Below are 15,829 nucleotides of genomic sequence, written 5' to 3' on the forward strand. Positions count from 1 at the left end.
TTTTTTTGAGACGGAGTCCCACTCTGTCGCCAAGCTGGAGCGCAGTGACACAATCTCAGCTCACTGCAACCTCCACCTCCCAGGTTCAAATGAGTCTCCTGCCTCAGTCTCTGAAGTAGCTGGGACTGTAGGCACGCACTACCACACCCAGCTAATTTTTGTACTTTTAGTAGAGACAGGGTTTCACCATGTTAGCCAGGATGGTCTCGATCTCTTGACCTCGTGATCCGCCCACCTCGGCTTCCCAAAGTGCTGGATTACAGGTGTGAGCCACCTTGCCCAGCCGACAAGTTTCTTCTACAAAAAGACATTCTAGGATTCAAAATACTTATGCTTTGACTTGAGATCTTTTTAAACTGCAGAGCATAATACTGATTCCTATAAGGTATCTAGCCTAAAGCAAAACAGAAGTTACTACTCAAATAGAAGTCAAATGGAAAAGAAAAACAAACATGGTTAACCCTGGAATTGTAGCAACTCTCCTAAGTTCTGAAAATCTATTTAACATGCCAAAACTGAAAATCCATTATTCTCAAAAATGCAACTTCATGAAAACCTTCTTGAATTAATTAGTTTACTCTGAACACATAGGCACTCAACCAATCATTAATAATAGAGTGAATAAGTTTTGGAAGAAACATAAAAGAAAGAAATGGTAAGACAGGATACAACAATAATGTCTTTAGGAGATGAAGAAAATTTAGAAAAAAGATTGTGTAACACCTAAGGTTTTCTATTTAAAAACATTAAAAAGTAGATTTTTAGAAAAATTTGAAGGCTATAGTCTAAGGTGCTACACAAAAGCTCAAGCACATATTTAAAATTCTCTTTCATGGGTACAAAATTTACAAAATTAAATTAACCACCTCTATGACAGACAACGAAAATTTATTTCTCTATTTTGGTTTATATCAGTCATTTGGTTTACGTAAGTCATTTCACATGTGTTTCAATATCCAATGTCAGTAATAAACGCTACTCATAACTATACATAGATACACACATATGCACTATACATACACACACACACACACACACACACACACACACTTCATATTATGTAAAACAAAATCCAACTACAGCAAAACAATGCTTCAAAAGTCACATTCCTCAATACTATTTTATCAGGAATTGCGAAATTTACTACCCAGTATAAAATGGCAGTCTTTCAAAAAACCTATGCAAAAATTTAACTTGAGTACAACTCTAAACTTAAACCTTTACTATGAAAATGTAACAAAAATGGGAGCACAGAGGAGTAGTCAAGAGACTGCCAATAGATACAAGTGATTCCATATTCACCTGAAGATCCAGAAAGCTTACCAGATAAATACCAGACACAGAGTTGAAATCACCTATTACATTTTTATTTACTACCCTGTAAAAACCTATTTTCTTTGAAAATAATGATGCACTACAGCAAGCAAGAAAAGAAGAAAATGCAGAAATACTAAAATACGTATTAGCAAAAAATTACGTTTTGGTTGATTCACAACTGAAAACATTAATTTTGTTGAAACCTACTAGATCAGTCTTATCACAGTCTATTCCTCATTTATCATTTATAATTGGCAAGTGCTTTCCCTGTTTTGGCCTAAACTGGGTCTTCACAAGTCCAATTCCTTAACAAAGATCTTATTAACGCCACAAAAAGCTCTAACATGTACACTAAGAAACTCTCAAAAACTAAAACTTGAAGAAAAGCAGTTAGTCCAACAGAACAGACCACAACCTTTCTTATTTAAAAAAAAAAAAAAAAAAACTGGAAATCTCCAAGATTACACATTTCAGAAGCCTTCAAATATTCAATTTTCTTTTGCATAGAAACTTTTCATTACCTTTGTTATTTTCTTGCTAGAACTCAAAGTTTGCAAACAATGGGAGTAATGGGAAAGTGTAAAATCCCAGAAATACTCTCAAGGGGGCGGGGTGGGGGGGGTGAGGAATGAGAGAAAGGGAATTTTCAAACAGGCAAAAAAATTTTCTAGCTTTTGGTGACAACTTATATAATCTTAAACCGAGAAACCCACAAGCCATGAAACATTTCACAAACTAAAGAAATAAGGCAATACTAACTTAGGGTCAGAGTAGAAAATCTAAACATAGGCGCAACTGTATGTAATAATTTAACATAATACTGGTGACATTTCTAATCTATGAGAAAATAGTAATTTTAGTTGATAGGGAAAAGAGAATGAAAAGACAAGAAACAGGGAGAAAATACTGGCAAAACACATACCCAATAAAGGACTAATATCCAAAGCATACAAAAATTCTTTACAACCCAATAAGAAACAATCCAATTTAAAAAAATAGGCAAAAGATACAAACACTTCATCAAAGACAGAGATGGCGAATGAGCATGTATCAGATATCATTAGGGAATTCCAAATTAAAACAAGATACTACTACACACCTATTAAAATGGCTAAAATCCAAAGGACCAACAGTACCAAATGCTGATGAGGACACAGGGCAACACACTGCTGACAGGAACGTAAAATGGTACAACCACTTTGAAAGGCAGCTTTGGCATTTCTTAAAATCTATACATACTCATACTATATACTCCAGCAATTTTGTTCCTTGGTATTTACCCAAACAAGCTGAAAACTTATGTCAACTCAAGACCCTGCAAGCAAATGTTTATAACAGCATTATATATAATTGATTAAATTTTGAAGCAACCAAGATGTTCTTTAACAGGTGAGTAGATAAACAAAATGTAGTACGTCCACACAGTGGAATATTATTCAATCATATAAAGATATTAGCTATCAAGCATGAAAAGCCATGGAGGAACCGTAAATACATTGCTAAGTGAAAAAAGCCAATCTAAAAAGGTAACATACTTATGATTCCAACCATGACATTCTAGAAGAGGCAAAACTATGGAGACAGTAAAAATATCAGCGGTTTCTAGGAGTTTGTGTTGGGGGTGTAGAAGTGGGGCACAGGGGAAGAATAAGAAGAGCACATAGGATCTCTAGGCAGTGAAAAACAACAGCAGTCTCCAACCTTTTTGGCACCAGTGACCAGTTCCACAGAAGAGTTTTTCCATGGAAAAGGGGGTGGGGGAGCTTTTGGGGTGAAACTGTTCCACCTCAGCTCATCAGGCATTAGATTACCTCATCAGGAGCCCGCAGCCTAGATCCCTCACATGCACAGTTCACAACAGGGTTCATGCTCCTGTGAGAATGTAATCCTGCTACTAATCTGACAGTATGCAAAGCTCAGGTGGCAATGGTCACTTGCTCACTGCTAAGGTATCAGTCTGTGGCACTCTAGTTGGGAACCCCTGTACATTTGTTGTTTTGACACATGTATCCACAATACTACAATAGTGGATACATGTATCAAAACAACAAATGTGCACATCAGATTTGTCAATGTACAATGCAGAGTGACTACTAATGTAAAACTACAGACTTTAGCTAATGACAATATATTAATATTGGCTTATCAAGTGAAACAAATATACCACACTAATATAAGGTATTTTTGTTGTTTTTGAGACAGGGTCACCCAGACTGGAGTGTAGTGGTATGACCATGGCTCACTGCAGCTGCGATCTCCCGGGCTCAAGCAATTCTCCCACCTTGGCCTCCTAAAGTTCTGGGATTATACGCATGAGCCAAATGAGCCTAGTCTTTTTTTTTTTTTTTTAAAGAGACAGGATCTCACTCTGTCACCCAAGCTGAGGTACAGTAGCGCCTTGACCTCCTGGGCTCAACAGATCCTCCTACCTCAGGTTCCAAAGTAGCTGGGACTACAGGTGTATGCCATCATGTCTGGTTTTTTGTTTTTTTTTGTTTTGTTTTGTTTTAAGACAAGGTATTACTATGTTGCCCAGGCTGGTCTCAAACTCCTGGGCTCAAGGATCCTCCCTCCCTGGCCTCCCAAAGCTTTGGGATTACATGCATGAGCCACCACACATGGCCTACAAGACGAAAAAGGGAAAGAGGGGTTCAGAATATGGGAACTGTACTTTCCACTCAATTCTTCTATAAATTCAAAACTGCTGAAAAAAAACTTAATTTTTTTAACTGTATAAGGGATAAATACCAAATTTCTATTAAAAGGCAATCTCATACTTTATATCAAGATAATTTCCAAATGTATTTAAAATTAAAAAGTTTTTAAAAAGTCTTGAAAGAATCTGAATACAGGTGAATGTTTTTATACTCTTGGGGATAGATTACAATAATCTTGGGGTGTAGAGTATTGGGGATGTTTCCAAACATGTTACTAAGGGCAGAAAACACAATATTGATAAAGAAAAATACTGGTGAATCTAACCATACATAAACATATGTTTTCTTAAAAATCCAAGTTCTAAAGCAAATAATAAACAAGGGCAGTTATCTGCAATTTACATGGCAGAGTTGATATGCCTAATGTAAATTTTATACCTCTAAGAAAAAGGAAAAAGGAGGAGGAAGGGGCACAAATTAAACAGATAATTTACAAAAGAAATAAAATAATAAAAGACTTACATCTTTGGTTATTTCTTTAATCAACAAAATGCACAATAAAACATAAAAATAACTAAATGTATATTCCACATATCAGAGTAGAAAATCCTAAAAAGACGGATAATACTCTGTATTGTTTAAGGTATGGTGAATTAGTCATTCTTCCACATACTTTCTAAAAAATAAATACAACATTCCTAAGAGTATTTAACAAATTACATCAATAGCGTTAAAATACACACTCCCTTTGACCAAACAATTCATTTCTAGGAGTTTGTCCTAAGGATATAGTAAAGAATTGAAGCAAAAATGCATACGCAAATATGATATTTATAATTAACAAAAATTACAAACCTAAATGTTCCTAGGAAACCATTTTAAAAAACTATAATCTACATAAACAGTCATTTAAAATGGTACAAATCTGGCTGGGCGCAGTGGCTCACACCTGTAATCCCAGCACTTTGGGAGGCATAGGGTAGGAGGATCGCCTGATGAGACCAGCCTGACCAACATGGAGAAACCCTGTCTCTACTAAAAATACAAAATTAGGCAGGCATGGTGATGCATGCTTATAATCCCAGCTACTCAGGAGGCTGAGGCAGGAGAATTGCTTGAACCCAGGAGGTGGAGGCTGCAGTGAGCCAAGATTGCACCATTGCACTCCAGCCTGGGCAACAAGAGCGAAACTCTGTCTCAAAAAATAAATAAATAAATAAAAAATGGTACAAATCTATTGAAACATAAAGACATCTGTTGATAAACTTTGGAGGACTAAAAACAGTGTGTATAATACAGAGAAATCATACTATTCACACTTACACAAACACAACTGCAGTCTACTTCCCTTCCCCCCCCCCAAAAAAAAGGGCAACTCTGTCTATTCAATAAGTGACTATCACAAATAAAAAAATGAGAAGAAAATTCTTCCTTTCGGTAGTCCAAGTTTTCCCATGCCTCTCAAAATGTGAGCATCTTGCTATATCTCACTGTGCTGAGTATGATTCTATAATTAGGTGTTTTTAGTAGAAGTCAAAGAAGCAAATGACTTCGTCTAGGACTCAAGTGAAGAAATCATTCCTTTCCACTAAAGGAAAAAAACAATTGTGCTGTAATTAACAAGAGATAGTGTTAAATTCCTGAAGGATTTTCAGGGATAATTTTAACTAGATGAGATTTTTCACCTTATATGCTGATTTTAAGTATCAATTCTCACAAAGGAAAGAATTATTTTATTTAGGTACGAAGTTTGTTTTGCAAAATAAAGATGTGTATATATGTGTACACACACACACACACACACACACACACACACACACACAGAGAATAATTCTATTATATTCACCCCATGGATGAAGTAGGAGGATACCTCTGGTGTGAGGATTTTCTTGTTTACAATATTTAACACACAATAATCTGATCTCAAATGTTTTATATAGAACATGCATCATTTATTTTTATAATAAATTTATTTTGGAGAGTTACAGGAAAGGCAACTAGAAAGCTGAAGAAGATTAAAATATAACCCAGCCAGGCGCAGTCGCTCATGCCTGTAATCTCAGCACTTCAGGAAGCCAAGGCAGGAGGATCACCTGAGGTCAGGAGTTCAAGACACCAGCCTGGCTAACATGGTAAAACCCCGTTTCTAATAAAAATACAAAGAAATGAGCCAGGCATGGTGGCACATGCCTGTAATCCCAGCTACAGAGGCAGGATAATTCCTTGCACCTGGGAGGTGGAGATTGCAGTGAGCTGAGATCATGCCATTGCAGCTCTAGCTTGGGCAACAAGAGTGAAACCCTGTCTCATTNAAAAAAAAGAAAAGAAAAAGAAAAAAAAGAAATATTACTCTAGCATTTCAGACTTAAAAAATAGTATCAGTTCATTGACTAAAAGCAAGTATGATTATTCAGACAATATCCAATTGAGTAATCAAAATTAATATCATCTTGTTTCTCCCTTAGAATAAAAAAATGAGAAAACAAATAAAAAATATTAATATCATCAATGAAGGTCGGATGACATACTAAGATATACTACAATGGTCAAATCTACTCAAGGACAAATAAGCTTTCTTCCAAACCAATGTTCATTTAAAAAGTCATTTTTGATCCCCAGAAAAAAGAGTATCCTATAAAATTTAAAAGTTTTTATTATAATTTGTTTCACACATTAAAAAAAGGAAAGATGTAAAGCTAGTAGGCAAAAATAAAGTATTTCAACACTTTAGATACTATTTGACTAACAATCATACAGTACTCACAAGCATATTCCTTAAAACAAGGTGTGTACTAAAAGGAGCCAGAGCTTCTCAAGAGAGATGGTTGATTCCAGGGCTGGGGCAGGAAAGGTACAAGATAAACCTGAAACATCTTGTTAATGCCAAAAATTAAGAAAGCACTCCCAAAAATGATGAGGGCATGTCATAAGGACTTAAGAACAAGCATGAAAGTTCCCCCACTGGATCACTCAGAGCACAAATATCATTAAGGATGGTAATAAATGACAAGCCATTGGAAAAAAACAAGTATCTGCAAGTTCATGAAAGACACAGAAAAAAAAGGAAGGCTCTTGACTAGAGTAAAATGCAAAGTGTTAACTGGAAAACCTAGAGAAGTGTTACTGTTAGAAATCTTGTTTTTCAACAACCATAGTATAATCTGGTTCAAGTAAGAATCACCAATGGATGCTAAAATATAGGTGGAAATTTTGCTAAGGAGTAGGATACGTATATGGTGTTAATGTGTCTCCGCATATTGCCTATAAGCTGCAAGGGGTAAAAAACAGTGACTATAGGATAGAGAATTCAGACAACATCCAACTGAGTAATTGAAATTAATATCATCAATGAAGGGCAGATGACACTGTGTACCTCTGGATGTGTAGAATCCTAAGCCAGGAATACATAACCTGAATCTAATCACAAACATATATCAGATAAACCCAAAATGAGAAAATTATAATTAAAAAAATAAGAGTGGAAGGAACCGTGTTCTTCAAAAATGTCAGCTGCAGGCACAGTGGCTCATGCCTATAATCCCAGAACTTTGGGAGGCCGAGGCAGGCTGACTGCTTTGGGCTCAGGAGTTCAAGACCAGTCTGGGCAACACTTGTCTCTACAAAAAATTAGCCAGACATGGTGGCTCACACTTTTAGTCCCTGCTTCTCAGGAGGCTGAAGCAGGAGGATCACTTGAGTCTGGGAAGCAGAAGTCGCAGTGAGCCGTCACTGCACTCCCACCTGGGTGGCAGAGCAAGACTCTGTCTCCCGCCCGCCAAAAAAAAAGATCAGTTTCACAAACGACGAAAGGCTGTGAAAATATGCCATAAGGAGAGTAAAGAGACATGACAACCAACAGTAATATCTGGTCCAAGTTTGGATTTTGTATGGAGGAAAAATATGACCCTACAGAGCGGAAATGGCTTAGAAGAAGTATTTTACAACTCTGATTCCAAAGTTCTAAAGAGAATTCAACCAGATTCAACATAATCAAAACACTGTTTCAGAGCAGTAGCAAGCAAACTATTAGCAAAGAAATAACTCAATCTAATTAAATCAAAACCAAGTGAAAAGTGAATAAAATTATCCTTAAATTTCATAAAGTTTTAGCCAAAAATGTGATCCATATCCTATTTTCCTTACTCAAATCTAGCCTTCAAAGATATACATACACATATACACACACATATGCACAGTTAGCAATAGACTAAAATGTAACATCAGTGAGACCAAAATAATGCAAAAGAAATCTAAGAAATTTTAACATTTTACCACTATAGCTGGAAGATCTCAAACCCTGAGTACTAAATACACTTTTTTTTTTAAATGTGTGAATTCTGTGATCATAAACATCATTTTAGCATTATAGTTTCCTTCAAAGTGACAATCATTTAAAGACTACTAACCCTAAGGATCACCATCTGTCTTAAACATGTTTGTGATTTAGTACTCTTTATCAGATTAAAATATTCAGTTCTGGTAAAAAATGTTAAAGAATATCCTAATGGTTGAAAGTGAGAAGCATCTATGGATTCAGATCAGTTAAGTTCAATTTCTGGCTCCACAATTTAGTATCTGAGGGTCCAAGGGCAAGATTTGGTCATTTCTCAATGCTTCAGTTTTCTAATCTACAAAATGGTACAAACACCTCATACAGGTGAATGTAAGCCTCAAAGGATTACAATGACTAAATGATATACTTGTATTAGCACATAGAAAGTGCTGAATAAATGTATTATTATGTTTTACATACACTTGAAGAGGAGTCATATGCTCACACTTACTAGGATGCCTATAATCAAAAAAAGAAAAAATAAGCATTGGCAAGGATGTGAAGAAATTGAAAATCCTGTGTACTGTTGATGAGAATGTAAAATGGTAAAATCACTATGGAAAACATTAAGGTGGGTCCTCAAAAAATTAAAACTATAACTGCCATATGATCCCACAATCCTACTTCTGGGTAAATATCCAAAAGAACTGAAAGCAGGGTCTTGAGGAAATATTTGCACACTAATGTTCATAACAGCATTAGTCACAAAAGCCAAGAGGAGGAAGCAATCCAAATGTCCATCAATGGATGGCTAGATAAAATGTGGTACATACATACAATGGAATTATTCACCCTCAAAAAGAAAAGAAATCCTGTCAACAGCTACAACATGAATGAACCTTGCAGACCTTACACTAAGTGAAATAAGCCAGTTGTAAAAAGACAAATACTTCTATGAAGTAGCAAACATCATCAAATTCACTGAAACAGAAAGTAGCATGGTGGTCACCAGGGGCTGGGAAGTGAGCGCAAAGGGGAGCAATTGTTTAATCAGTATAGGATTTCAGTTTTGCAAGATGAAAATATTCTGAAGATCTGTTCCACAACAATATGAACACATTTCACACTCCTGAACTGTACATTTAAAGATGGTTAAGATGGCAAGGGAGTCATACTTTCGAAACCTAGTATCTACAAATAAAGATAGGGTAATGTCCTTTCATAAGGGCTAGTGAAACTATTATAGCAGCAACTAATGAACAGGTAACTAAAAAACTCATAAATGGACAGCATTATTACATTATCTACTTTCATTTTGAAATATCCGCAGAAATAAAACATTGGATTAAAATAAGCTTATTTATTGCAGACAAAATATACAATTCATATGACTCAGCTTACTCAAGTCTCTAAAGCCAGCCTAATATTGGGCCCAGATTCTTCTTATGCACAAGCAAAGTAGATGAGTTCTCTGATCCCGTATGAAATAACTGCAAGGGTTTAAACTGTTGTGAAGTCTCTAGGCTCTACCAGTGTCACCTCAGACCCCAGACACCTTAGAATCATGAACTGAAACCACTATGGACCTGAACACCTGGGCTCTGATTATCATCAAACCATATCTTGTCTACTCACAAAATTTTAAAACTTAAATACAAAAAACAGGAATACAAAAGCAAGTTTCAAATTGTTCTCACCTAAATCATGGAGTGAAATTAAGCACGCTTTATCTTCCTTTATACAAAAATAATCACCAGATATGTTTTGGGAGTAAATTTTAAACAAAAGTGCAGTTCATGGACTTTTGTTAAGATATAACTTTAAATATTCAGCTCTAAGGAAACAATATATCAGCAGAAACTCCAAAGTTAATAAAACTTTTCTATTTTCAATAATTTTTAAGTCTTTAACCCATCCTTCAAAGATACTACCAAGTATCTATCAGCACTAGACCAATGATTTCTATATTTCATTAAATTGCAAGTATCAATTATAAAATGCACCATTTCATGTGTCACTAATAATGCAAAAGCTCCATCAATTAAAATGACATAGATATTGAAATATTTAAAAATTGGTATTTTAGAACAAATAGAATACAGTATGTATATGCTTGTCCCTCTGAATAATCCAAAAGTACAGGGAACCTAAACTATATCTCAAATACAGGCGGGAACACCAAAACCTCTAGAGACTCACTCAAACTTTTTTTAAATGCATGAAAAATAAACTACCAGTTCAAAGAATCAATCAATCAATAATCAATGCAGATTGCAAATTCAAAGACACTCAGCACCCCAAATAACTAGATAATTCACTGTAGCTTCAGCAAATGATTTCCAAACTAAGAAAGTCAAAAATCTAAGCACTCAATGACTTTCAAACAACTCAGGTGGTCAAGAACCCTGCTGTCCTTTAATCCAGTGGTCCACACATAACAATTAGAAAGAGAAAGTGCCACTTAATGAAAGAAAAAAACATTAATCCAGGATTTTTCTGCAAATATCTATGGACACAATGAACTAGTTTAGCTTAGGGCAATTTACAAACTTAAAGTACATTTATGACACCGTTTCAAAACAGTGGTAGAGTTGCAAAATACAAAGAAAATCTTATCAGACTAAACATTTTTCAGACTAAGTATTAAAAGTTAATAAATTAACCAAATTTCAGGAAACACAAGAGAATACATTTATTAATTTAGTAGTATCAACAATTAATCATAGTATGGAAACACACAGAACTTCTAATAAATGTATCTATTTCAAAACTCCTAAAATCTATTACTTTTCTTACACCAAAATCTGATATACTACCACATTCTATAAAACATTAAACATAAGTAAATCTAAATATCAAAGAAAATTCACAACCAATGAAATTATACAGAAGATTCACAAATATAAAAATAATTAGAAAGCTAATTCTATCAAAGTTCAATTGCGTGTAAGAAGAGACACATTCAAAACAGGCAAGGCAGGTCAAAAATGTCTCTGAAGATAGCAAATCCATCCCCAATCTAGAAAGAAATATAAATGTAGATTCTGTTTAGTTATTTCACTAACAATTTAATTTTGTCACAGCCTTCACACAAAGAAAGACTGCAGTCTGTCTATCTAGCTCTCTATCTATCTATACATATGTAAACTGTTTTTCCCCATCAGTGGCGCCACCAAATTACTAGGCTCAATGTTGATTTAGAAAACAAGTAACGAAAAAATGCTCTTTCCCTTCCTTTTTTGCTGTTTTTCCAGAGGAATCCAATTTGATCATCCATTTGGACCTTAAACCTTAGAAATTCAACTGTGTGAAAAATGTCCATCAATGTAAAGAAAAATTGCAAAATGTTAATAATTTTTGGAGATGAGTGATAGTTAAAAGGCAGTTCATTATACTGTGTTCTGTATTCGTATATTTTTAAAAGTCTATTAAAATGTTAAATTTTGGTCAGGCGCAATGGCTCACGTCTGAAATCCCAGCACCTGGGGGGCTGACACAGGCAGACCACAATGTCAAGAGATCGAGACCATCCCAGCCAAAACGGGAAACCCCGTCTCTACTAAAAATGCAAAAATTAGCTGGGCATGGTGGGGCGTGCCCATACACAGCTACGTAGGAGGCTAAGGCTGGAGAATCGCTTGAAACCAGAGGCGGAGGTTGCAGGGAGTGGAGGTTGCAATGAGCTGAGATCACGCCACTACACTCCAGCCTGGTGACAAAGCAAGACTCCATCTCAAAAAAAAAAAAAAAAAAGTTAAATTTTTTTTAAATTGTTCAGGTGCATCAAGTGGTCTGTACAAAAATCTTTCATTCTAAAACTTAGTAGAGAGCATCCATTTATCAATGATATATTTGACAAGAAACACTGACTTGAAGGTAGTCACACCAACAGTTACTCTATCAACAGACAGATGTAAGGCCATATCTGCTTGGAAGTTACTGAGGAAATAAACGTAATACAATTAAGTATATGTCTTCTTATTTTAAATGTTATATAGCTGATAAGTAAAAAAAAAATTTTTTTTTTTTTTTTTGAGACGGAGTTTCGCTCTTGTCACCCAGGCTGGAGTGCAATGGCGCGATCTCGGCTCACCGCAACCTCCGCCTCCTGGGTTCAGGCAATTCTCCTGCCTCAGCCTCCCAAGTAGCTGGGATTACAGGCATGCGCCACCATGCCCAGCTAATTTTTTGTATTTTTAGTAGAGGCGGGGTTTCACCTTGTTGACCAGGATGGTCTCAATATCTTGACCTCGTGATCCACCCGCCTCGGCCTCCCAAAGTGCTGGGATTACAGGCGTGAGCCACCGCGCCCGGCCTAAAAAATTTTTTTTTTCATTCTTAGAACTCGAAGAGACAAACTTTCTAGTTTAGTGGTTTACCAACTTTTTGAAGTACCTGGAAAAAAGAGCCAGACACATCACCTGGTTTTATACATAGGGCATTATACACAAAATATTAGAAGATGCTTTTAAAAAGGATTTATCTACTTAAAAAAGGCTTTAAACCCAATGTTCCATTTCACCAGCTACATTCTACAGCTAATATGGTGGCATAGTAAAGGTTAAATGACTTATATAATATCATTCAATTAGTGGCAAAAGAACTCTGGACTCTTGATTATTTGTCCAGGTCTCCTTTCAAACAATGCACCACTTCGAATTAAGTTACAATTAAGAATAAAACTTTCCATTTTCTTGCCTGTAAAATACAGTTATTAGACAAGATCATCTATGAGATCATTTTCCAAGTCTAAAATTCTGACTCTATGAATGCCAAGTCTAAACAAAAGTCTATATTAAGGGACTGAATGGGTTGTGGGGTGGGGGAAAAAATAAATAAATAAAATTTTAAAAAATAAATAGATAATTTTTTTAAAGGTACTGAATGTTCTTAATAACAGCAGAATCCTCCAAACACTTTCAATGACTTCAGAGACTTACAAGTCAAATACAGAAACAAGCTAACTCACTCAGTCACACCTTTTTAGGTTCTGAGACATTTTTGCAACATCTTTTAATAGTTAATGCTAGTAAAATGTGAAACAATGTTCTCAAAAGCCACTGAAATAATACTGAAAGTTTTTTGGTTACTGGGTATTTTAGAAAAGGCTATTGGCCTATGAAAAACACACAACTCACTGAAGATGTTCAAGTTACCGAATGCCTCAAAGAGAATTAAGTACATCATTTTCTTAAGTTTAAAATAACTTAATTGAGAGGAGAATAAAGCCTAGCTGGCATAATAGTTACAAAGTTTTAATTCCCACCTATTAAAGCCTGAAAGAGGTTGCTCTGAAATATGTTAATAACCCGTTCTATGGAACTTCTGAGCTGTCTGTCTTCAGTTTGGCTTAGTTTCGAACGATATTCCTCCAAAAGGTGCAATGCTCTCTGGGTATCTGAGAAGATAAAGCAGAGCCTGATTACAACTCTATATTTACAAAAAAAGTATCACATACTAGTGCAAATAATTCTGCATGACATCTAAATAGTTCCCCAAGTCCTTTAGGTCAGTTGACGTCACTATGTTCATGTGCATATGTTCATGTACACATATTCCTTAGAATAACAAAAAAAAAATTAAAGAAAGAAAAGAAATTTTTAAATATTTATCACACTAGAAAATGGAGGAGGATGAGCAGTTTGGAATAAATGTGTACTGGTAATTTGCCAAAGTAAAAGATCCAACTATTAGCAACAGTTTCAGATTACCTGAGATGCAAAAGCAGATTATCTACAATGTCATTATAATCCAAATTGTTAACATTTCAAAATATAAATTCTTAGTATCCCACAGTTGCTCACAGAATAGCGCTTAGTAAGAATGATAAAGTGAAATACTAAAACCCTAATTCAGAATTTTTAAGTACATCTGTTGGGGGGGAGATTAATTGCCTCTCTTAATCATTAAAGAAATGTTAAGAAAGTTTAACAAACATTTTCGTGTTTCCATCTTCTGAAATGATGTGAGGCTTAGATTCCCTAAGTAACAAAGCTAGGACCATGCTGTCTCATCAAAGTTACACAAACGATTCTAAAACAGCAATCAAAAAACTGACAGATGGAAAAGCAAATGACACAGTCAACAGAGTTAGGGAATAAATTCTCACCTTGCTTCCGGACCGGCATTTTTCTCCAGAATCAGGAAGGGGGCACACACCTTTAAAAACACACAACAGAAAGGAAAAAGAAGTAAAGGACAGAATAGTGTTAAACTAGCATTTCCCCCATCGAAACAGAAAAGCCTCTCAGCCCTATTTGAAAAGCCCACGTTCCAAAGTTTTAAGCCAAAGAAAGAGCCTCAAAACCCAGCAGTTGTCTGTCAACTGGAAAGCTTTCCCTATGAGTGGGTACCCCTCCAAATTAAGAACAGATAGAAGTCAGCTTCCAACCCTCCTCGAAAGTGTCCCCCTCCCCAAAGAGCACTAATAGCCTAGACCTGAGGCCGCCTCTTCCCCTATACAAGTATCCACACTCCCCACCTGCTACCGGGGACGGGCGGGTGAAGCGCTCCGACCCTTGGCCCCTGAACCAGCAGCGGACGCAGAGCGCTGAGAAGGGACCGGTGGGACCGGCCGGCCGCCCTCCTCGGGCCCCCTCCTCTCGCAAGCCTTTCTCTTTGCTCGCTGCCTCCGGGCTGCTTCCAGCGGGGGCCGGACAGGGCAGCGGCCGCTCTCCGCGACGCCCTCGCGCCCCGCATGCACACCTCCGCGGGCCCCCACACCTGCGGCGCCGCCACAAAGTTACCGCGAGCGGCGTGCGCTCGGAGCTGGGGTGCGCTCCGGCCCGACACGGAGCAGCTCCCCAGCCCAGCTCCGCTCCACGTACCCCCGCCCCGCCCGGGGCCCGCGGAGCCGAGCGGAGGGGGTGAAGGGACGGGGGAGGAGCTCCCCTGGGCCGCTGCACCCCCACGGCCTCTTCCTCCTTCTCGGCCGCACCGCCTTCTCGCACGCCGCGGCCCACCGGCCCGCTTGCCTAGTTGCCGCCTGGCCGCCCCACCCCCGGAACCTCGCCTCCTTCCGCACCCCCAAGCGTTCTCCCCCCAAACTTTCCGCCAAGATGGCGGCCCCCCGAGCTGGCCTGCCGCGCCCCCACGTGACCGCTTTCCCGGCGCTCTCAGCCAATGGGAAGTGAGGAGGCGGCTCGCGCCGAGCCCCGGGCTCCCCGTCTGCTACCTTGGGGTTGGAAACGGGAGGAGGGTCGGGAGAGGGCTGGGGAACGGAAGGGGAACCCGGAGAGCATCCTAAGGGAACCTCCTCGCTTAAAAGGGCGGCCGCTGAAGTGGCTCTGAGAACAAAGGAGTTAACACACGGACTCCACAGGTGGCCCGGGGTGGCCCCAGAGGAGCCCGCCTTTACCTTGCCCTAGCCCACCGGCGTGTCCCGCAGTTCCGAGCTAAGCGCGCCAGGCCGGGAAGGGTCGGGCTGTCTGAAGAGAGGAGTGACCTCGCCTACACCAGATCCAAGGCGCACATTCCGAGACACCCCTTAACCTCACTCAACTCGTGCCGTTTCCAACTCTGCGGCGGAGAGAGCCCCTGGCGACCCCGGGGTAGATCCCCAACAGGGAAAAGCCGCCTTGAG

General features: G+C 38.0%; 1 protein-coding gene across 20 annotated transcripts in view; it reads right to left on the reverse strand.

The window, feature by feature from the left end:
- Positions 1 to 15,829, reverse strand: part of DLG1 (discs large MAGUK scaffold protein 1) — a 299,333-nt gene that overhangs the window by 258,963 nt on the left and 24,541 nt on the right. For 5 of the 20 annotated variants that reach the window (XM_017523062.2, XM_017523087.2, XM_017523039.2 and 2 more), the window contains exons 1-3: positions 14,729 to 15,051; positions 14,357 to 14,406; positions 13,514 to 13,645 (exon numbers count right to left, since the gene is read on the reverse strand). In XM_017523062.2, coding sequence (XP_017378551.1) covers positions 13,514 to 13,645; positions 14,357 to 14,375 — 151 coding nt within the window. In that variant the 5' untranslated portion in view covers positions 14,376 to 14,406; positions 14,729 to 15,051. Of the gene's footprint in view, positions 1 to 13,513; positions 13,646 to 14,356; positions 14,407 to 14,728; positions 15,324 to 15,604; positions 15,824 to 15,829 lie in introns of those variants that run through there. The other 15 variants (XM_017523037.2, XM_017522998.2, XM_017523064.2 and 12 more) reach the window with 8 other exon arrangements.

This window comes from Cebus imitator, unplaced genomic scaffold, assembly GCF_001604975.1.
Source record: "Cebus imitator isolate Cc_AM_T3 unplaced genomic scaffold, Cebus_imitator-1.0 Scaffold0, whole genome shotgun sequence".
NCBI classification, from domain to species: Eukaryota; Metazoa; Chordata; class Mammalia; order Primates; family Cebidae; genus Cebus; species Cebus imitator.